This window comes from Rattus norvegicus, chromosome 12 (genome assembly GCF_021556685.1).
Source record: "Rattus norvegicus strain SHRSP/BbbUtx chromosome 12, alternate assembly SHRSP_T2T, whole genome shotgun sequence".
Taxonomy (NCBI): domain Eukaryota; kingdom Metazoa; phylum Chordata; class Mammalia; order Rodentia; family Muridae; genus Rattus; species Rattus norvegicus.
Genome location: NC_141545.1, coordinates 4,385,360 through 4,408,121, shown reverse-complemented (window position 1 = coordinate 4,408,121; position 22,762 = coordinate 4,385,360). Strand labels below are relative to the sequence as shown.

Below are 22,762 nucleotides of genomic sequence, written 5' to 3'. Positions count from 1 at the left end.
AGACTTCCAATTCCTACAGGACCACATTTCCAGACCAGGTCAGTACAGGGCCTGAGGTTTGGTTCCAGATTGCTCAGGTTTCCCTCGAAATACTGCAATTTTGCTTCCAGTGCTATCTGACATCAATATGGGTATGAAATCCTGAAGTCTGAGTTGCCAAAGGTTACTGCCAGGCCTCAAGTCTCCCTTTCTATGGTTCTAGAGGTTACTTTGGGCCTGTAGCTCTGTGTTTAGTCACCTGATTGTAGACAGGCTATCTGGTCTGAAATTGGGTATCCAGTCTCCAACAGGTTTGTAGAATCTGGGGGTGACCAAACTTTTGACTCCATCTGGTCACCTTGGTGCTTAAGGTGTTTCCCCATGCTTGATCCTGTTGGCACATAGCGAGGACTAGATTGCCTAAGTCACTCATCTGAAATCAAAGTCAAATTCCCCCAGTCATCATAGCTGGACTGCATGCAGATCTAAGTTACAGAAACCAAAGTATCCAATACAGAAATAATTGAAATGTCCAAGAAAGAATTTACAGCCTTACTATTCAAAAGAATTGATGATCATAAGGAGTCAAATACATTCATGAATTAAGGAAATATATCTGAAAACTTGTCCAGATAGCCTCAAAAGTAAACGTAATAGTTAACAGAACAGTAGTAGAATTTCAAAATATAGAGGAAAAACTTTGGAAGGAGATTGAATCTTTGAAAACTAAACTAATAAAAATATTTGAAGAGGATGGTCAAACTGGTAGAAACCACAACAAACACTGTCATTAAGAGATAAGATTACTGGATTCAGCCCCCACCTCCAAAAAAAAGAAAAGAAAAAAAAAGATATAAGATCATACACAAGAACAAATCTCAGACATAGAGGACAAGAGGGAAAATAAGAAGCATAAACAATATTCCAAAGATCCTGGGACACAATAAAGATTCCAAACCTAAGAATTCATGGGGTATAGCAGGGAACAGCCAAAGTAACATCGAATGGATGAGACAGACTTATATTTCAGTGAAATTCTAGCAGAAATCATCACAAATTTATAGAAATAATTAAGCTTGCAAGTATAACAGCCATGGAGAAATCCAAACAGACAGAATCAGAGAAGAAATTCTCTGTGACATACAATCAGGATGTCAAAAATACAAAATAAAGAAATAATTCTAGCCAGGCAGTGATGGTGCATGCCTTGTGTTTAATCCTACCATTTGTGGGACAGAGGCAGGCAGATCCCTGTGAGTTCAAGGCCATACTGGTCAAAAGATTGAGTTCCAGGAAAACTACAGCTCCACAGTAAAACCCTGTCTTAAAAAAGAAAGGAAGGAAGGAAGGAAGAAAGAAAGGAAGGAAGGAAGGAAGGAAGGAAGGAAGGAAGGAAGGAAGGAAGGAAGGAAGGGAGAAAAGAGAAGGAAAGAAAATTAAAAGAAATAATCCTAAAAGCAGCATGCAAGAAAACAACAGCTAACAAAGAACTGAACCATGAAGCTGTGTTATGCTCTGGGAGCTAGAGATCTGAGATTAATGTCCTAACTTCCATCTCATCTCCAGCCAGGAGTGGGTGGGAGCAAAGTCCTTCATTTCAAAGCTCAAGCTTGCTCCTCTGGTTAGGCAGCTGCCTTGTTCCTGAGATTCATGCTAGGGGCTTCTGTATTTAATATTCCTGTAACTCTCCCTCCTTGGTATTTCTGCAACTGGGTTTGAATACGCAAAGGCCGTCAAACCTTATATTCCTCTTGAAGTATTCCTGGATTAGACGTTAACTCAGAGCAAACCAGCAATTAGTAGTAATCAGCTGAGATATTTACAGGTATACATGGAGAGTCTTTCCTGAATTATGAAGTGCATGTGAGCTCTCAAATATTGAATAGAGAAGTGGCTATCTGTCTAATCACCCAGTCTTCCCCATTGGTTATCAGGATCATATGCAATCTGAGTGTCCTGGCTTCTTACATGTTTTCCTGACTCTAGAGTCTCCATTGTCTGGTGTTATTCCCATATGCTGGGAAGAACTCAACTGTGTTCTGAAGGATACACAGGGTTTGTGGAAGGAATGAACATGAATGAGCCTTCTACACATAGAACAAGGGGGCACCTGGGAAGAAGCAGATCTGGCTGAAGAAAAGTGTTCTTCAGGCATCCGTCATGTCAGTGACATAAGGTGGTGGAAATTAAGAAGGTAGCCTGAGCAAGGTTTCCCTGTAGAGACAGTGGGTTATCTAGAAGACAGCTAGAATTTTTAACCCAGAGGCCAGGGAGTTGTCCTAAGTATATCCTCTCCAAACTCACTCTGTGGTGCCTGCATTAGGTTTAAAATGAACCTAACTCATCCACTAGACAGCAACAATGATGCATATAAAAGGCCTAGTCTACTTGAGTTCTCGAACTCAAAACGAGCCAACACAATTCCAGATCCAACCCAGGTCACCTAAAAAGCAATTTTAAAAAGGAATGAATGCTGCCATTTATCAAGAGCTTAAAAGCAGGACAATTCCACTTATTACCCCTAGAAATTCATGTTTTGGGTTCGATGGCGACTCTCTATGTAACTGACGAGACCAGCGGCAACTACACTGCCTCAACACAGAGACCGGATCGGACAAGGCACAAGCAGCGGAGGGTCAAAGAAGGATACGTGCTCCAAGAATCCTAGCCTATGAAAACAAGTATGTGAAGTTTTTCAAGAATAAACCAGAACTTCCCCCAGGGCAATGCCCTGACGCCACAGTGGTGAAGCAGGCCTCTCCAAGACAGACGAATGCAATCTGAAGTGGAAGGAGAAGAGGAGCCAGCCACAGGAGAAAGATGCAGAGGCCTTGAGCAGGACCCTTGATAAGGTGTCTGTGGGACACTCAGCCCAGACACCCAGTGCTCACCATGGCCCCCAAGCCACATCTTTAGCTGCCTTCCATGCACCCGATTCTGCTGCTACCACAGAGAAAGCCAAGAAGATCAAGCACCTAAGGAAGAATCTGATAGGTGGAGGAGCTGCAGTAGCACTTCCAGGCTGGGAAGTTCAGCAGAGAACAGCTGGAGAAGCTGACATGGCACAGGGTTCTGGAGGAGGAGCTGGAGGACTTGGAGTTGGGCCTGTGAGGCTTCAGGAATAGTGGAGTGGACTGAAGAACAAACCATGGGGTACTGTGGGGTCCAGGGGGCATGGGCCACAACAGTCAGGAGGGGCACTCCCATACTGGCTCACTTTCCCCTCCTGTGGCCCAACTCTGTCCTCTAGAGCCTAGTATCTCTCTTCTTCATCCCTTCTCCTTCTCAGCTCCCATTTTTGAACTTTTCCCTTCTATCCCATTGTTCACAATCTGAGTGATGACCCCAGGTACCTCTGCTGCTGATCTGGGTGTCTTGTTGAAAAGGAACCCCGAGAGGGTGGGAGTCTGTCAGGGATCTGAGGCTGAGGGTACAAGGAGTACCCACGATTTGGAGTCTTAGTTCCTGTTCAGTGTTTATGAATAACTTCTGTGGCCACCAAGACAACCACCATCACCTCCACCAACTCCTCCTCCTCCTCCTCTTCTTTCTCCTCCTCCTCCTCCTCCTTTTCATCTTTTATTTAAGAATGTAGAAATAAATTCAAGTAGACGACAAAAAAAAGTTCACTTATTGTTTGTAGCAAACCTATGTCCTGTTGAGATATAATGGTTTCCATAGATTTATTTATTCGCTTGTATTTGTTTGTTTCTTTGTTTTTATGTCCACAGTTGTTTTGCTTAAATGTATATCTGTGCACTAATGTGTGTGCCTGATGTGTAGAAAGATCAGAAGAGGGCATGAGATCCCTGGGACTAGAGTTATGGAGTGTTGAGAGCTGCCATGTGGGTACTAGGGATCCAAACCAGGTCCTCTGAAAGAGCAGCCACTGTGCTTAACTTCTGATTCATTTCTCCAGCTCATTTCCATATTTCAAATACAGAAAAGTGGAACTCTTGTGATTAACCATCCAGGTAGACAAGGCCAAACAACGACCACACCCAGCCTCCTTTTTCCAGTGTATAGGCTCTGAACTTTTGGTTGTTTTGTTTTGTTTTGTTTTGTTCTGTCTCCTATGATCTATGAAGGGACAGCCTGTATCTCTTAAGCTGAGAAGGGCCTGAATACATAGCCCTATTTTTATTGAGCAGGGAATGTTGGGCGCTCCTACCCTAGAAATCTATCAATCTGAGCTTCTTCAAGATCTGATCAACTTGTGAGGAATTAACCCAGCACCATTGGTCACAAATTCATTTTTTCAGTATTTTTGTCATTTACTGAATATCTTTATTTACACTTCAAGTGTTATTTCCTGTCCTGGTTCCTGGACATAAGCCCTCTATCCCATCCCCCTCCCCTTCATCTATAATGGTGTTCTCCACCCAATTTGCCCCCCCATATACACCTACAGTGTGGGATACATCCTTGGCAGGACCAAAGGCCTCTCCTTCCATTGGTGCCCAACAAGGCCATCCTTTGCTACATATGCAGCTGGAGCCATGGATCAGTCCATGTATAGTCCTTGGGTAATGGTTTAGTCCCTGGGAGCTCTAGTTGGTTGACATTGTTGTTCTTATGGGGTTGCAAACCCCTTCAGCTCTTCCAGTACTTTCACTATTTCCTCCAATGGGAAGGCCAGTCTCAGTTCAATGTTTGCTGCTAGCATTCACCTCTCAAGAGGCAGGACCACCGAAATGCGGATGCTTCATTCCTTGTTAAAAGGGAGAACAAATATATTCATAGGTGGGGATATGGAAGCAAAAGGTTGGAACAGACACTGAACAAATGATCATTCAGAGACTGACCCACATGGGTATATAGAATGGATGGAGATACACACACACACACACACACACACATATATATATATATATATGTGTGTGTGTGTGTGTGTGTGTGTGTGTTCATACACACATATACATATATACACATATATATTGCAACCAAAAGTAGATAAGATTCATGAAGCTAAGGAGTGCATGAAGACAGGAGCCTGCTATAGCGATCTACTGGGAGGCACAGATGAACCATGTCAATTATAGAGGCGAATGCTAGACACACAGACACACACACACACTCACATAGAAACACACACAAACGAACACACACTTATAAAAACACATAAACACACACACATACATATATACACATAAACACACACACATACTCACACACATACCCACACACACTTTCAGACACCGACACAAACACACATGCACCCTCTCACAGACAGAGACAAACATATACACTGACACACACACACACACAAATACACAGACATACACACACACTCACTCACACACTCATACACTCATTCACACACAGACACACACACATACACACACATACACATGCACACTCTCACACACATACAAACACACACTCACACATACACACACAGACATAGACACACAAACACACACACACTCACATACATCCACAAAAAAACACACACACACAACCTCACACACTCTCTCACACACACACATAGACACACACACAAACACGCACACATACACACACATAAACACACACACTCTCACACACCCAAGCATACATGCACCCTTACACTCACAGATACACACACACACATATACTGACACACATGCACACAAATACACACACACACACACACACACACACACACACACACTGCCCCATACACACACACAAAGGAAAACTAAGTTTTTATCCAGCAGGTTTCCGGTTCAGTGAGGAATTAGTGGGAGCTATTATGTGTACAAGTCTCTTAGACTCCAGCAGGCTGTGCTGCCCTGGCCTGTACTTATATCCACTTCAGAAAATCTTTCTATGCAGATACTTGCTGGTCCTACCTGAGTTACAAACTTTGCACAGATAACATAAACAACACAACACCAAATTCCCCAGAGAGAGGATTTGAAGAAAAGCCTTCAGTAAGCTTCATGTTGACTCATCATAGGCCCCTCACTAAAACTAACCTGCTTCCTTCATAGAAGACCTTGGAAGCATCAGAAGAAGACAGTGACTCATAGTCAGTTTTCAGGAACTTTTCATAACATTATAGTTCACATGATATTAAAACAACCTCAATATCAGTCAGAAGGAGAATAATGAAATAAACTACAGTGACTTTTCTGAACTACAACTTTCTGTACAAGACTGAGAGGGAATCTAGCCTGAAAGAATGACAGGCAAACGATATAGTCAGGAAAACAATGTCAGCAGAGGGATGCACTATAAGATTCCATGCAAGATCATGGTGAAGCCAATAAGACAAACCAGAATCTTCAAGGAGGATACCTCTACTCAGGTAAAGTGAAGAAATCTAATCCTTATTTTTAAAATAGCTGAATGGCTAAAGAATGTGTTGACAAATAAGAGAGAGGGCTCTACCTGGAACTGGACAAGTGATGCAAAGACTGCTGGCCAGCACAAAACAGGAAGCTGAAGGTTTGCTGAAAGACCTAGGCTAAAAGGACTAAGTTAGGTCTAAGTTAGAGAATGACTGGACAAAATCAGATGTCATTATCTGGCGTCCCCATATACCCACAAATTGTAGGTCACCACAGCAATGTACACACACAGAAACACACTCACACACACTCTCTTTCTCTCTCTCTCTCTCTCTCTCTCTCTCTCTCTCTCTCTCTCTCTCTCTCTCTCTCTCACGCACACACACACACACACACACACACACACACACACACATACCAAAAATCATAAGTTGGCAGAAAACAATGAAGTTTCCATCATGCTGAGGAACAACATAATATAGACTACTCAAAGAAGGTATTTTAAGAATTTCTACTCAGCTATTTTTCCCTAAAGGAATAAAAGGGCCTAGATTGCACTCTTCTTGATGAGAATGGGGGTATATATGGATAGCTTTGTTCTTGAAGTCTCAAATCTCTCATGCCAATTCTCAGTTTGAGAACCCACATCCCTGCTCTTCCAACCAGCTTCAGAGTATAAGGACAAGATATGAACTCTCTAGGAAACCTCAAACAAAACAGGACTGACATGCTGCTACTCAGGCTCTGTCTGGTACCTAAGATTTACGAAGCATGAAGAGATGGTCTTGATATACAGGGAAAATGGGGGAGAAAGAACAAATCCACCAAAAGAAGACAATGAGAACCATTTCTTTAGCATTTCCACCAGGCTCTCCTCCTCGCAAACTACTACCTTCCTGGAATCTCACAGGATCCCTGTAAAGAAAATGAGCTCCAGGATTTTGCTTCATCCATCAAAGCCCTGTGCAAGTCTAAAGAGTGGCTCCCACATAGCACTCTCCACACATAATGGCATGTAGTGCTGTGATGTGTGATCAACCTATCTCCCTTAATAAACTGCAGATTCTCAAAGAGCAGGAGCATTTGCTTTCCAAACATGCAGTTTCTTGAAAAAGGGCTATCTCCACAGAAAGCCTTGTAAATGATCACATAAATGAACACTTGGATGGGACATAGGTCAGTACATGTAACAGTAATGGACAGTTACATTGGTTGGTCTAAATTCATGATAAGACATGAGGACAACCTGTCCCTGAGGCCTAACATTACCTGCTGTTGCTTGGCTCTGGGGACACAGATGTAATTGCTGGCCTCCTCACAGAACCTCTTTGCTTTCTCATAGGATGCTGGCAGTTTAGTCTGCTCCACCAGCAGTTGTCTGTTCTCATTCAGCAAAATCCTTATATTGTTCTTCAATTGAATCCATTCACGCAGGAGCTGGCAGTGCGTGTTGCTGAACCACAAACAATAAATGTCAAATCCCAGGAAGCTTCTATTTGCCTGTCACTCCTGCAAGTACAATCATCCCTTCAAGGGCCCTCATCTCCAGACACCAACAGGCTAGAGCCACAGTATACAAGTTAGCACCAATTAGAGGAGGCCAAATCCAGAGGCCACATTCCCTGTGAATCAAAGTACTTCTGAAAATCCTGACACTAAGATGTTACATCAAGGTAGAAGAATTGGACCATATGGGTGCTCATATGTCCATAGTATGCTAAAACCATCTGCAAGTAGAGGGCAAATCCCCTCTGATGGATGATAGAAGACCCAATAGCTATACAATCTTTGCATGTGTATCTCATGGATCACAGAGAACCTGTCAGTGTCCTAGAAGTTGAGAGTTGATTGATATTCCCATCATGGTGCAAATCTTTTCTATGTAGAGGAGCAATCGATAATGGGGAAAATAACAATTGGAGGGTCTTCTAAACTCTTCACAGGTAGGACCACTGAGTCCTAAAGTTACAAATCCAAGACCCTGTGCCAGGAGGCAGGCTTTCCTGTTAAAAGTCAGACACTACAGAACCAGAGCCCTGACTTTTGTTCAAAGTCATACAGGACAGAAGCATTCCCTGCCTAGTGCTGGGTTCTCATCTCTGTCAGGGACTCACTGGTAGGAACTATTCACTTGTATGAGTTCCTTGTACCTCTCCATGGCATAACTTATTGAGTTGGTCACCATTTGCATAGCCATCATTCTCATCTCATGTTTGGATTGAAGTATTAGCAATTCGAGATCCGGCCTGTCTTAGGGCATGGCCCAAGGAACAAATAACTGTGTGAATTCATGATTTCAGAATTAGGTGAAATGTAAATAAGAAATATCCATTAAAAATTCAAATTTAAGAGTGGGGAGGGAAGAATGTGGCAAACACAAAGACCAGAGCAAAACCACAACAGTGAGACAACATCAATTCTTTCAAGGAAATATTTCTACGCAAATCAGCAAACATTTATTTTGAAAAAAGGACTCTTTAAAAGGCTGTGGAGATATGGTTCTGCAAAGACCCCTCTGTACTAGAGTGGGTGGAGCCTGTGAAATGCCTGTTTAGGAATAACAAATGTCCAGAATTTATTACCACAATCACCATTTCTAGGTCACAATAAACGGTCCCTGATAGCTAAAAAAAAAAAAAAAAAAAAAAGTAAAGTCAAAAAATAAATGAAGTTCAAATCAGTCAAAAAAAGATTACCTGAAATCAGACTATTGACTTGATTACTTAAAGCCAATTTATGGCACATACTTGCTCCTTTGAACTGTGTCCTATTTGTGCTGATTAAACTTATTATCCTGAGCACAGGACAACAGAGCCAGGTTACCAGGTCCAAGGAGCTGACTGTCAAGAGTTGGCCAGGTAAGCATGAAGGCATTGACTAATTCTGTAAGAAGTTTCCTCCAGTCTGTGCCACAGCCTTGGGTCCAACAGATAGTTATGATGACATTTCTTTTGTTTTGAAAGCAGGGATTCTCAAACCTTGCTTCCTATTGTTACATGAATTCCCAGAGGGCATAACTACTTAGACAGGGAAGAGGATTTGTAACCCCCCTCCTTCCCTCAGGAGAGTCCTATCTACCACCAAAGTAAATAGAAGGTGCAAAGAGTTCTGTTGGTCCATGTGGGCTTCCACGCTATCATGACCTGCAAACTGTCCATCAGACAGATCCTCAGATCCCATCAAAGGTCCCAGTCTCCAGGTCCTGAGCAAAACACCCAGAAATACGTTCATATAAATACATACCAACCCATATACAAACACAATTAGAATGCCAACTACTTCCATGGAGATGCCATAGAATCAGTGTATAGTGAACAAAATCAGAGTAAATGAGTGATGGCATGCAGGAATTTCATTCCCTCACTTAGATGCATCAAGTCTAACCAGGTCCTTCCAGCTATTGACAGAACTTATGCTTATCCAAGGAGCTCAGGGTCAAGTAAAAAGGAGGTTGACCCTAAACACACAGCACCTAGCTTATCTCACAAGCCAATGCCTGCCAAGGCTCCTCAAAATCCAGGATGAGAGGTGAAACTCTCTCGTGATATGAGGAAATCTTGGGTTAGCAGAGACAGAGCACAATACAGTGGACAGGTTACTGGGCTACCTGTAGTCCCAATCATCATAGATATAAAGGTCCAGGATTTGATAAAGTGCATGCCTCTCGAATTTACACTTCTGGATTTCAAATTTGAGTTCCTCCAGTTCCTTTAGACGCTTCTCTTGCTTACTGATGACATTTGGGGATGATGCCTTCCTACCAAAACCTGTAGATAGATAAACCCAAGTGAATTTGCATATTTGATGGCCCATGGGAGGTAAAGAGCATTCTGAATCCCAAAAGGAGGTTGAGGAAGAGGAAATGGTAGAGACTGGGTGAATGCCTGAAACAGCAGAAAAGCTTTCTTTGAGCTGGATTCTTTTTTTTTTTTAAGATTTATTTATTTATTTTGTATATGAGTACACTGTTGCTGTCTTCAGACACACCAGAAGAAGGCATCGGATCCCTTTACAGATGGTTGTGAGCCACCATGTGGTTGCTGGGATTTGAATTCAGGACCTCTGGAAGAGCAGTCGGTGCTCTTAACCACTGAGCCATCTCTCCAGCCCTCGAGCTGGATTCTTAAGCTATGTCCCTCTTTCCAAACTCTAATGCCATACATGTGCCAAGTTCACTATTATAGAACCCCTCGCCCTGAAACGTATAACCTGACTCAGACATAAACATGTGGGACATTGTTATGTCATATCAGATGTGGTGCAGATAAATCCTGGAGTTCATAATGTTTAGCACCATCAAGCTCTAATCATATGTGTTCCAGCCCAAAGTGTCTAAGACCTAAACACATGACTAGGGGTGCATCTTTCCTTGTTCTTGTTATCAGAGACTTATGTAACCTACAATAATCTAGAGGACGAAGGGATTCAATTCCCAACCATGGATGGTCACATTGTTAATCTCACAGTGCCTTCCTCTGCCATTCATTGACACAAACAATTAAAAAGCTTCTAGAAAAGAAACTGAAGGCTTACCAATTTCTGACTTTCTCTCAAATTAATAATCAGGAACTCCTGACTCTTGTTTTGCCTTTGAGAAATCCCAAGGCTCATGCTGTAAGGCCTATTCTTAGAAGGCACATCTCAAACCTACCTCCTCAAGGAAGTTCCCCAACTCTGCCCAGGACTCACCAAGCCTTCCCCAGAATGATTTCATCCTTCCTGTTTTAGTAGACAGGAGGTCAGCTTCCTTCTGCCTTGGTGTGGTCTCTCCTTGATCTCCACTCTCCTTCCAAAATAGCCTGAGCAGCTGGCAAAACATGCCTGTTTGTGAACCCAAAGGGAACTGAAGTAATTTCCCAAAGGCAGTTGGTGTCACCACAACACAATCACAGAAGATTCTAGGGATCTCTTAGATACAATAGATTGTCCAATGAAGGGCTTACTGATGATGTCACTGGGAAGTTCTATGGCCTACCTGCTAACTAGCTCTCCCCAAATTGATCAATTTCTGTGGGGGCCCTTTCCTGCAGTCTCTAATGTGTCACCGGAAATACCGTTTGGCAACCTCAATTCCGAAGCTAGATATTTCTCTCTGCTTCACTAGAAGTCATCAATGCATTCCTCTGTTGAAGGGCATCTGGGAGACATACATGGTATGCACTCATTGATAAGTGGCTATTAGCCCAAATGCTTGAATTACCCTAGATCCCTAGAACAAACGAAACTCAAGACGGATGATCAAAATGTGAATGCTTCACTCCTTCTTTAAATGAGGAAAAAGAATACCCTTGGCAGGGAAGGGAGAGGCAAAGATTAAAACAGAGACAGAAGGAACACCCATTCAGAGCCTGCCCCACATGTGGCCCATACATATACAGCCACCCAATTAGACAAGATGGATGAAGCAAAGAAGTGCAGACCGACAGGAGCCGGATGTAGATCGCTCCTGAGAGACACAGCCAGAATACAGCAAATATAGAGGCGAATGCCAGCAGCAAACCACTGAACTGAGAATAGGTCCCCTATTGAAGGAATCAGAGAAAGAACTGGAAGAGCTTGAAGGGGCTCGAGACCCCAAACCCATAGGTAGCAATGAATATCCTAGTAAGAGCACCAGTGGAAGGGGAAGCCCTGGGTCCTGCTAAGACTGAACCCACAGTGAACTAGTCTATGGGGGGAGGGCGGCAATGGGGGGAGGGTTGGGAGGGGAACACCCATAAGGAAGGGGAGGGGGGAGGGGGATGTTTGCCCGGAAACCGGGAAAGGGAATAACACTCGAAATGTATATAAGAAATACTCAAGTTAATAAAAAGAAAAATAAATAGGTAAATGACAGGTAAAAAAAAAAAAAACAAAAAAAAACAAAAAAAAAACAAAAAAAAGAAGTCATCAATGCTTTTGATGGCATTGAGAATGGCTTACAACCCTGAATTGGATAAGAGATTTTTCTTAGCACCCAAATCTCTAGGGACCATGGACGAGGGAGATTTTTCTTAAAAATAAATCTACCACCTTAGACAATGGATGTGATATACATTTCTATTCCCAAGGTTTTCCTTTCTTCTGGATGCCAATATCTTTCTTCTATACTTTGATTGTGTAAAACCTGGAAATATTTGCTTACTGTGCAGTCCTTCACACCTTGACATTGTTTCATTTAGACATCCATGTATTCCACAAAATCAATGGTCTATAATCCTATTTTTTTGTAATAAAACTCCCTTTTCTTGGGAATATAGGGATCAACTACAGGGCATATATAAAATTATAAATTTCTGTGCCTTTTATATACTAAGTTGGACATCCTCACTTTTTGAAACACAACAAGACAATTAAATTGGACATCAGTGAGCAAACGTCAACCTGGACCTTGTGTTACTACATTGTAACGACATAGCCATCACTTCTCCAATACCATTCTTCCTGAATTTCCAAGTCCTATTTTAAGGATATTGGGGACTGCACTGTGATCTTTTACTCATATCACACATAAAAATCGGAGGATGGGCACGGACTGGAAAGGCCTAAGGTCAGGTTAAACCTCAATTTTAATGGATCCAGAAGTTCATGAGGGAGTCCATATGGCATTGTCATATATGGATTCTGTGTTCTTATCAGAGGAGTTGTAATGCCACCTGAATGTGTGCTATAATGCCACCTAACCTCACTAATGTCAGAGTGAAGCTCATGTATGGCATTTGTGGGCAGAGAAATGCCTTTTACTACCATCTCCATTTGTACAATATCACTATGCAAAGCTCAAAACAGAGGGGTGGAGATTGTGGAGTCCTTGGAAGTTGAGGGTCTTTTATTTTGATTAAGGCACATATTTTTCCTATGTAATTTTTTCCCCTTTCTTTTTCACTAATGATGGATGACATCTTTCCTGGCCTGAGATATACTGGGGTCCAATTTTTGGATTACCAGAGCTTGTATTTTAGATATGACAGGCCCACCAAGGGTCCTACTCCATACAGAAGGTATGAATAAGTCCCACGTGCTGGAGTAAGTTAAAAAAGTCTGTGACGACAAAGACCTGATTGAGAAAACAAGAGACAAGCTGTTCTTCAAGATCATAGTGGTATGATACTAAGAAAATGTGAATAAGGCATCAGGTAAAAAGATCAATTAGGAGGTCATAGGCCTACAAGGGGTTGCCTTTGGTCTCAGTGGAGCTGCCATTCTTTCACCCAGTCCTTCATCTCTGCCACAAGACCAGAGATTTCCCCAAACAACTGGCTGGCCTTACTCAAAGACCTGGCAGGGCTTCTCCCTGTAGAATAGGAACTGTAGAGTCCTTGAGGACCCACCAAGAGGTCTCCTCAACACAGATTCCTTGTTGTCAAAGGAAAATATTCCTGCAGAATCCTGCCATGGCAGTAGGAGTTTCAACTAGGCTGCTCTTAGGTCCAGCTCACCGGATGCAGGCCTGAGGCCCAGCGGTATCTGGGGAAAGAAGCAGCACACACTACCTCACAGCTCTCTCTTTGTTGGATGCAACTGCTAGAAGAGTAATAGGGCTTTTGTTTCTTAATTTGTTTATTAGAAATACCTACAAAGCTGGTTAAAGTTGCAACATGCCTTTAATATCAGCGTGCAGAATTTTTTTAAATCGCTTTTTTATGTTTGGATATTGTTTTTACTCCCCTCAGCAAATATCTCTGTGCTTAGAATGTTAAGCACATGCTCTGGAGGGACCTATTATTCAAGTTAGGCAAAGCTTTTGTTCTTACCAACCAGTCAACAGATGATGCCATTACTTACTTTCAAATAAGAAAACAGTCTTAGAGAAGTGAGTTAATCTGTAAGCTATCACAGAAGAAACACATCATGACTGTGGAATGACACCCCAATCTTTTGCATTTCCTAAGTTCTTTTATTTCTTTTTTTTTATTTTTGACATTTTTATTGGATTTTTTTGGGTATATTTCTTTTTTTTTTTTCAATCCTCGCAGGTATCCTTTATTCCTCTCCTCCCATTTACAAGTAGGAATTTCATCTGTAATTGTTAGTCCAGATAGTTTGGTCTATGGCTTAGATATCACCTTGGCCTGTTGCTTTAGCATAAGCTGTGTTAGGGGCAGGCTCAATGGTTCAGGACTTAACAAATAATAAATTCCACTACACCTGGATTCCTAGCCTCACACTCAGAAAGGGACTATATTTCTATTCACTATTAAAAAAAAAAAGACCCAGTTCATTAACAAGTAAAAAAAATTTCTCAAGTATATTAAAGGGTTTACCATGGTCATACAGTTTGTCAAATGCCTGGCATTCATCATTTTTCAAATCCAAAAATTTCTTTCTTATTCATATTTTCTTTTTTTGATTATTTCTCAGTTTATTTTTTATTTTTTTAATTTAACTTTTAATAGATATATTTCTTTATTTACATTTCAAACGTTATTCCCTTTCCAGGTGTCCAGTCCATAAGCCCCCTCCAGCGCCCCACCCCCACCCCATGTGGGTCTTTTACTTGTTTCGTTAAAGTAACCGAAAGATAATTTATATTATTTGGGCCTATTGTGAAGGGTATCATTTCCCTAATTTCTTTCTCAGCCTGTTTACCCTTTGAATAGAGGAAGGCTACTTAATTCTTTGACTTAATTTTATACTCCAACAGTTTGCTGAATTTGTTGATCAGATTAAGTAATGCTCTGGTGGAATTTTCGTGTCACGTAAGTATACTATCGTATCATCTTCAAATATTAGTGTTTTGACTTCTTCCCTTCTAATTTGTATCCCTTTGACCTACTTTCATTGTCTGATTGCTATAGCTAGGACTTCAAGTACCATATTGAAAAAGTAGGAAGAGAGTGGGCAGCCTTGTCTAGTCCCTGATTTTAGAAAACCTGATTTTCCTTCAAGTTTTCTCAATTTAGTTTGATGTTAGTTACTGGATTGCTGTATTTTGCTTTGACTATGTTTAGATATAGGCCTTGAATTCCTCATCTATCCAGGACTTTATTCATGAAAGGGTATTGAATTTTGTCAAATGATTTCTCAGCATCTAATGAAATGATCATGGGTTTTTTTCCATTAAATTTGTTTACATGGATATTTTGTTGATGGATTTCCGTATATTAAAACATTGCTGCATCCCTGTGATGAGGCCTACTTGATCAAGATGGATGATCGTTTTGATGTGTTCTTGGATTCAGTTTGAAAGAATTTTATTGAGCATTTTTGCATCAATATTCATAAAGGAAATTGGTCTGAAGTTCTCTATCTTTGTTGTATCTTTGTGTGGTTTAGGTGTAAGAGTAATTGTGACGGGGTTGGGGATAGCTCAGTGGTAGAGCGCTTGCCTAGGAATCGCAAAGCCCTGGGTTTGGTCCCCAGCTCCGGAAAAAAGAACCAAAAAAAAAAAAAAAGAGTAATTGTGGCTTCATAGAAGGGATTTGGTAGTGCTCTGTCTGTTTCTATTTTGTGGAATAGTTTGCACAGTATTGGTATGAAGTCTTCTATGAAGGTCTAATAGAATTCTACACTAAACCCATCTGGTCCTGGGCTCTTTTTGGATCGGAGACTTTTAATAACTGCTTCTATTTCTTTAGGAATTATGGGGTTTTTCCATGGTTTATTTGTTCCTGATTTAACTTTGGTATCTGGTATCGGTCTAGAAAATTGTCCATTTCTTCCACATTTTCCAGTTGTGTTGAATATAGGTTTTTGTAGTACAATCTGATGAGTTTATTTAATTTCCTCAGATTCTGTTGTTATGACTCCCTCTTCAGACCTCATTTTGCTAATTGGCATACACTCTCTGTGACCTCAGGTTAGTCTGCCTAAGGGTTTATCTATCTTATTGATTTTCTCAAAGAACCAGCTCCGGGTTTTGTTGACTTTGTAGAGACCTTTTTGTTTCTTCTTGGTTGATTTCAGCCCTGAGTTTGATTATTTCCTGCCTTCTACTGCTCTTGGGTTTATTTAATGCTTGTTCTAGAGCTTTTAGGTGTGCTGTCAAGCTACTGACATATGCTCTTTCTTGTTTCTTTTTGCAGGCACTCAGAGCTATGAGTGTTCCTCTCAGTGCTGCTTTCATTGTGTCCCATAAGTTTGGGTATGTTGTATCTTCATTTTCATTAAATTCTAAGAAGTCTTTAATTTCTTTCTTATTTCTTCCATGACTAAGTTGACATTGAGTTCATCTTCCATGTATATGTGGACTTTCTGTCATTTTTGTTGTTATTGATGACCAGCCTTAGTCCATTGTTATCTGATAGGATGAATGAGATTACTTTTATCTTCCTGTATCTGTTGAGGCCTGTTTTGTGACCGATTATATGGTCAATTTTGGAGAAGGTACCATGAGGTGATGAGAAGAAGGTATATCCTTTGGTTTTAGGGTGAAACGTTCTATAAATATCTATTCAATCCATTTGTTTCATAACTTCTGTTAGTTTCTCCGTGTCTCTGGTTAATTTCTGTTTCCCCAAACTGTCCATTGATGAAAGTGGGGTGTAGAACTATTATTGTTTGAGGTGCAATGTGTGATTTGAGCTTTAGTAAGGTTTCTCATGGTTTAGGGACACAACTGCTATACAACTGACAACTATAGCAATCACCCAGAACATCTGCCCAAAGCCCATGACGGTAGGCCACATGAGGATGAGTAGCTTTCAAAGTTCATCATGATTTTTGGTAAGATCTTCCTTGTAATTGATGGCTTGACTTCCCACAAACATGTTCCAGTTTTGTAGAATCTCCTCCTTGGTTAGCATCTCATCCTTGTTTTTGTCTGACTCATACACCAGACGCCGGGCCTCAGCCCCTGCATGGTCATAGTTGTGAGGGAGGATTCAGTGTCCAATCTCATCCTTGTCCAGCTTCCCATCCTTGTTCAGATCTGGGAAATCATTGAACTGCTCCCATTTGGACAAAACCCAATCTGGCTCAGGGGCATTGTCCTCGTGGGAAAAACATGTCCACAATATACTCATCCTGGTCCACAAGTCCTTCCCTGTTCTTGTCGATATCCTCCAGGGTTTCCAGAACTACAATCTCCTTCATATGTTTCAACTCCTCTGAGTTCAGACAGGCAATGAATCCCTCTCGAGTAGCTGTCAGGTTGCTGTCAATGACTGAAGCCTTAAACCTCCTCATCTCATGGAGGCATTTTTTTAAAGGTGTGAAGATCAGAGCTATCTTGGGATTCAGCAAGGTTTCCCAGGTAGTAGCCAAAAGTAGACTGCTTGTATTCTTCCCAGGAGATCTTTTCGTCTATGTCCCTATCATAATCCTACCAGAGTTTAGCCACATTATGGTAGATGTATCTTTTTTGTACCTGTTTGATCGAAACTTTCAGCTGCTCAGTAGTAACAAGGCTGCCTCCATCACTGTCAATTGAATCAACAATTTTCCCCAGCCTCTCCTTGCTCTCATCCAGGCTTAGCTATCAAAGGTCTTGGAGTCCTCCTTGCCCAGGAAGACCTCATGATCGTACAGGAAGCTGTGCTTGTCCTCTGGTGGCCACTGGCCCAGCTCTGAATCGGGACAAACTATGTGCTCCTTGCTCATCATGCTCTTGGCCCTGAACACCAGCACCAGTGCCAGCAGCAGCCCATGGAGAGTCCCAGGATGACACCTGGCACCAGAGTCACGAACAAAGGGAGGCAGCAGGGAAGTAGGGGGCTAGCAGCACCTTATCCGCTGTCCCCTACCCACAGAGGGCTTTTGTTACATTTCAAATGTTATCCCTTTTGCTGGTTTCCCATCCATAAAACCCCTTATAACACCCCTTTCCCCTTTCTACTATGAGGGTGTTACCACCCAACCACCCAGGCCTACCTGCCTCCCTGTTCTGATTTTCCCCTACACGGGGGCATCAAGCCTTGATAAGATTAAGGGCTTCTCCTCCCATTGGTGCCCAACAAGGCCATCCTCTTCTACATATGCAGCTATAGTCATGGGTCTGTCCATGTGTACTCTTTGGATGATGGTGTCAGCCCTGGGAGCTCTGGGTGTTCCTTATTGTTGTTCTTATGGGGCTGTAAACCCCTTCAGCTCCCTCAATCCTCCATTGAGGACCCTGTTCTCAGCTAAGTGGTCGGCTGTAAGCATCTTCCTCTGTATTTGTCATGCTCTTTAGTCTACTTTTTTGAACAGATCACCACAGAAGAACAAAGATGTATTGTCTTGGAGTGATGTTGTATCGACAAATAGATGATTTCTTACTTCTTAATGATGATTGTAAAAGAATTCCTAAAATTAGATTAGTAATTCAAAGCCTGTTTATAATAGGACTGCTATTATGTTCTCTCTGATAATCAAAATTGCATTGAAAACTCTTCCATTCTTAAAGTGTCATGAGTAAATTGCTTCTGCAATACCAAGCAGGCATCTCCAAATTAGAGCCCATTCTAAGAGCGTATAAACCAATTAACCAAAGTTCATAAAAAGAGAATTAATGACTTACTGTAGGTGCAAGGACCGACCATAAAAAATTGACTGGATTTGCCTATAGGTAATTTCACTTACTCTTTTCTCACAAAAATTACAGTTTTTACTCTCCACGAACCTGTAGAGCCAGTGACAGATGATGACAGTTTATCCTGATAATTACTCTTAATGGATATGCATGTAAATATTCTCTGTTGTAAACTTATTATTCAACTTATGATTTGAATTCGTGTGCAAACTTGTGGTGAACTTTTTACCATGTGATGATGTATTCCGAAAGATATACAAATGCTGAGGACAAAGAGAGAGAAAGCTTTTTACACAGAACTGAACCGAACAGGACAGAACTCAAGAAGAACTTAGAAGTAAAGGCATAGCGTTGAGAATAAGGCCTTGAGAGTAAGGAAATTATTGTGACATAAGAGCAAGAGGAAAGGAGATAAGAAGAGTACAAAGAGAACTTTTTAAGCGAACTTTTTGGAGGCAAACTTTTGTACAAACTTTTAGGAAAACTGAAGAACTTATATCGAAATGTTAAAATCACTGCTCATCAGCCTTCAGCGAGGCTCACTGGCTAGCCTCTGCTCTTCAGTCAGGCTCAACGGCTAGCCTCTGCTCTTCAGCCTTCAGCGAGGCTCACTGTCTAGCCTCTGCTCTTCTGTCATGCTCACTGGCTAGCCTTTGCTCTTCAGTCAGGCTCACTGGCTAGCCTTTGCTCTTCAGCTAGGCTCACTGGCTAGCCTTTGCTCTTCAGCTGGGCTCACTGCCTAGCCTCTCCTCTTCAGCTGGGCTCAGTGGTCTATGGGGTCCTAGCACATTGCTTAACCATCTGCTCATGACTGCCTGGCCACACTGACCACCTGACCGCACTTATTTCTTAAAGCCATTCTCTAGAAAGAGCACAAGAAACCAAAGAGAAACACCACCGGGACCTTTTCCCATGGGCTCCGCTTAACCTTAAGTACTTTTGTTACTGCTTTAAAAAAGTGAAATACAATTTCTGCTATTCATATGGCCAAGAGAGCTGTGCAGTAGTCGTTGCTTTATGGAATTTCGTGCTAAATCTAAAGATTCCTTTATTCTATTACAATGTTATCTGTATGTTGTACGATGTATCTTTAGAAAACACAACACTAAATTCCTAAAATTTACATGTTTTAAGACATCAGCTCATGGAGAAACATAACTGCTTACCTATCTAGACTGACCTTTTTTGCTATATTGCAGGTATAATCAAGTTTCTACACTACTTCCATGATTTTCAAGAAGGCTTAAGACAAAAATAACTTGAACATAATGGCCAGAAAGGGGATTCTGTCAAGTTGTCTTATGTGGGACAAGATACCAAGATATGACTGGTAAACCTAAAACCACCTGTTCCCAAAACTAACAGAACTTATAGAAAATACATACTTTCTTACCATTCCTCTGCCCTGATGGTTAAGTGATTTATTGAGCATCTACTATGATCTTAGCACTGTGCATCTAAGGGTGAAATGGTGAATAAAAAACTTAATAAAAAGCTTCATTAAGGAATAAAGAAAAATGAAACATAACTTTGAAACTCAGATTCCATTTAAGCAACACTACGATTTCTTAACTGGTGATTTCTGAAAATTTCATCATTTTTACATGGGCTTCAACAGTAATGATACTCAGTCTCGATTTTGTTAGTCGCAAATATGCAAGTCACACTTCTTTCTTGGCTCCCACAACTGTCAACGGGAACAACACTGTCACTGTCCATTGTGCTTCCCTATCAATCCTGCTATGGATGGTATAAATTCGAGTCTTTTAAATGTGAATACAGGCCACCAAAAATCCTTGAGGGCAAATTACACAAACCGGTATATTCTCTAAAACATTCACATAGGATTTTACTGATATCACAATGCAAATTCACCAAAAATATTTAACCAATAAAAGCAGAAATATTGAATAGGTCTACAAATAGGATCAATAATCATATATACTTGAAAACAACTATCATGGAAACAAAGGATGTACTAGGAGATAAGATACATCACTAAAAGCTACACAAGCAGCAAAAAAGACACTACAATTCTTGGTTTAAAAGTTAGGTGATGGGGGTTGGGGATTTAGCTCAGTGGTAGAGCGCTTGCCTAGCATGCGCAAGGCCCTGGGTTCGGTCCCCAGCTCCAAAAAAAAAAAGAAAAAAAAGAAAAAAAAAGTTAGGTGATACACTTGATCTTTAAAGACAGGCAATGAACTTGATCTTGAAGCTCTCCAACTGTGCCCTGTCCGCATAGAAACTGAAGCAGTAGATGACAAGGCTAGATGCAGTTTTACAATGGCCTCTTTTTTTTTTTTTTTTTTTGTACAATATACTTACTTATACGTTAGACAATGCAGCTGTCTTCAAACACACCAGAGGAGGGCATCAGATCTCATTACAGATGGTTGTGAGCCACCATGTGGATGCTGGGATTTGCGCTCAGGACCTCTGGAAGAACACTTGGTGCTCTTAACCACTGAGCCATCTCTCCAGCCCTCACAACGGCCTCTTACACGGCATCAAAGTGCTCTACTTCACTAGATGGATCCAGGGTGATAACAGAGAAACGTTCACAGTTCCTGAGCACTTCTTAGTTCAAATACCTCCAGCGCCAACTCTGTGCTGTTGGCACATTCTGACCTGTATCCTAATTGTTGTCAGCCACAAAAAGGACGGGTTAGCACCACACAGTATTCACTTCCCTGTTCTAAAAACCCTTTCGATTCTGAAAAAGCGACATTCCATGCTTGCTCCATATTTTAGGAAGCCAAATGGTTGGTCTGGCTCAAGGCTTTACTTTTCTTAGCTGATCAACTTTCTTTTTCCACTTCTTGTCACAGGAAATATTTTTTTACGCTGCAACTACACGGCAATATTTGAACGAAACCACCATAAACTCTGGGTGTCACCTCCTGAAATTTAAAATTCACATAACAATTCGTGGCCTTCTAAACAGCACCATGGAAAATAAACGAAAACAAGCAAAACCATTCCAAAGGCACTTGCTGATCTGGAGGCCTGCTCAGAGCAGGTAGGGGAAGAATTAAATTATGCGGAGCTGTAATCTCTCAGAGCTTTGCAGGCTAAAAAAGAGGGAATCTCTGTTTCTGTTCCCTTTCTCCAAGTAAGTGAAGGAGGGGTATTTTACATCCTCCCAATACAATCCCTTGCAAGGCGCAACCAATTACAAATAGATTAGAAGAAATCTATTAAATAATATATATATATATTCATTGCCTGAGGTTTTAAGAAAATATTTTCCCACGATCCCCGATTCCCGTTCTTTAACATACAATAGAAACTTTACATGGAGGGCGCCACCAGGCTAAGCTGCCTCTGAAAAGCCTGTCCTGCCCTGGGAGGTACAAGGCAATTTAATTCAAGTCAATCTAGAGAGAGGTGAGAGCCCCAAGTTGCTCTGGGGATGTCAGAGCACAGCTCTCATGCACACAACAAATCACCTGTCCATTCTTTCTCAATGCCATGGGCTTTGCAATCCCTGCTTCAGCTCTCCAAACATCCCTGAATCCTCGCTTCCCCTACCCAATGGGCTCACTTTGCAACGCCTCCTTCTGGCACTGCTTCCCCAGGGCTGTGAGAGTGAGTTCAAGAATGCCCGCGGGTCTCCTACCTACATTGATGCTGCTGCTCTGGCAGCTTGCTGTCCCTGGGGATCAGACCTGCGGCAAGGCTAGGGGTCTGTGCGAATGCCATGCCTCGAGGTACCCTGGCAGGACTGGCCCGGGCTACGTCCCTGGACACTCCGAGGCTGAGGTCACCATTGGAAACCCCGCCACAATCAAAGCGCGCCTGACCGTGGCCCAGGTGACCCCCAGCGCCGCTACCACCCCCTTACCTGGCTGCTTCTTCCACTTTTTCATTTCTTTTTTTCTTTCTCTTTTTGATCGCGATGTGGCGCCTAAAGAGCTCGCCTCCAGCAAGGAGGATAACATGCAGGCAGAATCACCTCTTTGGCCTGCGGCGATCCGAGAGGGAGAGAGAGTTTAGTCACTCTCAGCTGCGACCCCACTGCTGGCACATGTGAAAGAAAAACACGCCCAAGCACACGCGCCACTGCAGTCGCCAAAAA

The 22,762-nt window shown here is 41.9% G+C and overlaps 1 protein-coding gene and 2 pseudogenes across 1 annotated transcript in view; 1 reads left to right on the top strand and 2 right to left on the bottom strand.

Moving 5' to 3' along the window:
* The window catches only part of LOC148001985 (uncharacterized), a 68,569-nt gene extending 57,430 nt beyond the window's left edge, over positions 1-11,139 (bottom strand). Inside the window, exons 1-3 of the mRNA XM_087579622.1 lie at positions 10,944-11,139; positions 9,862-10,021; positions 7,524-7,707 (exon numbers count right to left, since the gene is read on the bottom strand). Of these exons, the coding sequence (XP_087435748.1) occupies positions 7,524-7,707; positions 9,862-10,021; positions 10,944-11,073 (474 nt within the window). The 5' untranslated portion in view covers positions 11,074-11,139. The remainder of the gene's footprint in view (positions 1-7,523; positions 7,708-9,861; positions 10,022-10,943) is intronic.
* Positions 2,525-3,090, top strand: LOC148001986 (partner of Y14 and mago pseudogene; annotated as a pseudogene).
* A 5,702-nt stretch (positions 11,140-16,841) lies between the features above and the next one.
* Positions 16,842-22,386, bottom strand: LOC148001984 (reticulocalbin-1 pseudogene; annotated as a pseudogene).
* Positions 22,387-22,762: the final 376 nt, after the last annotated feature.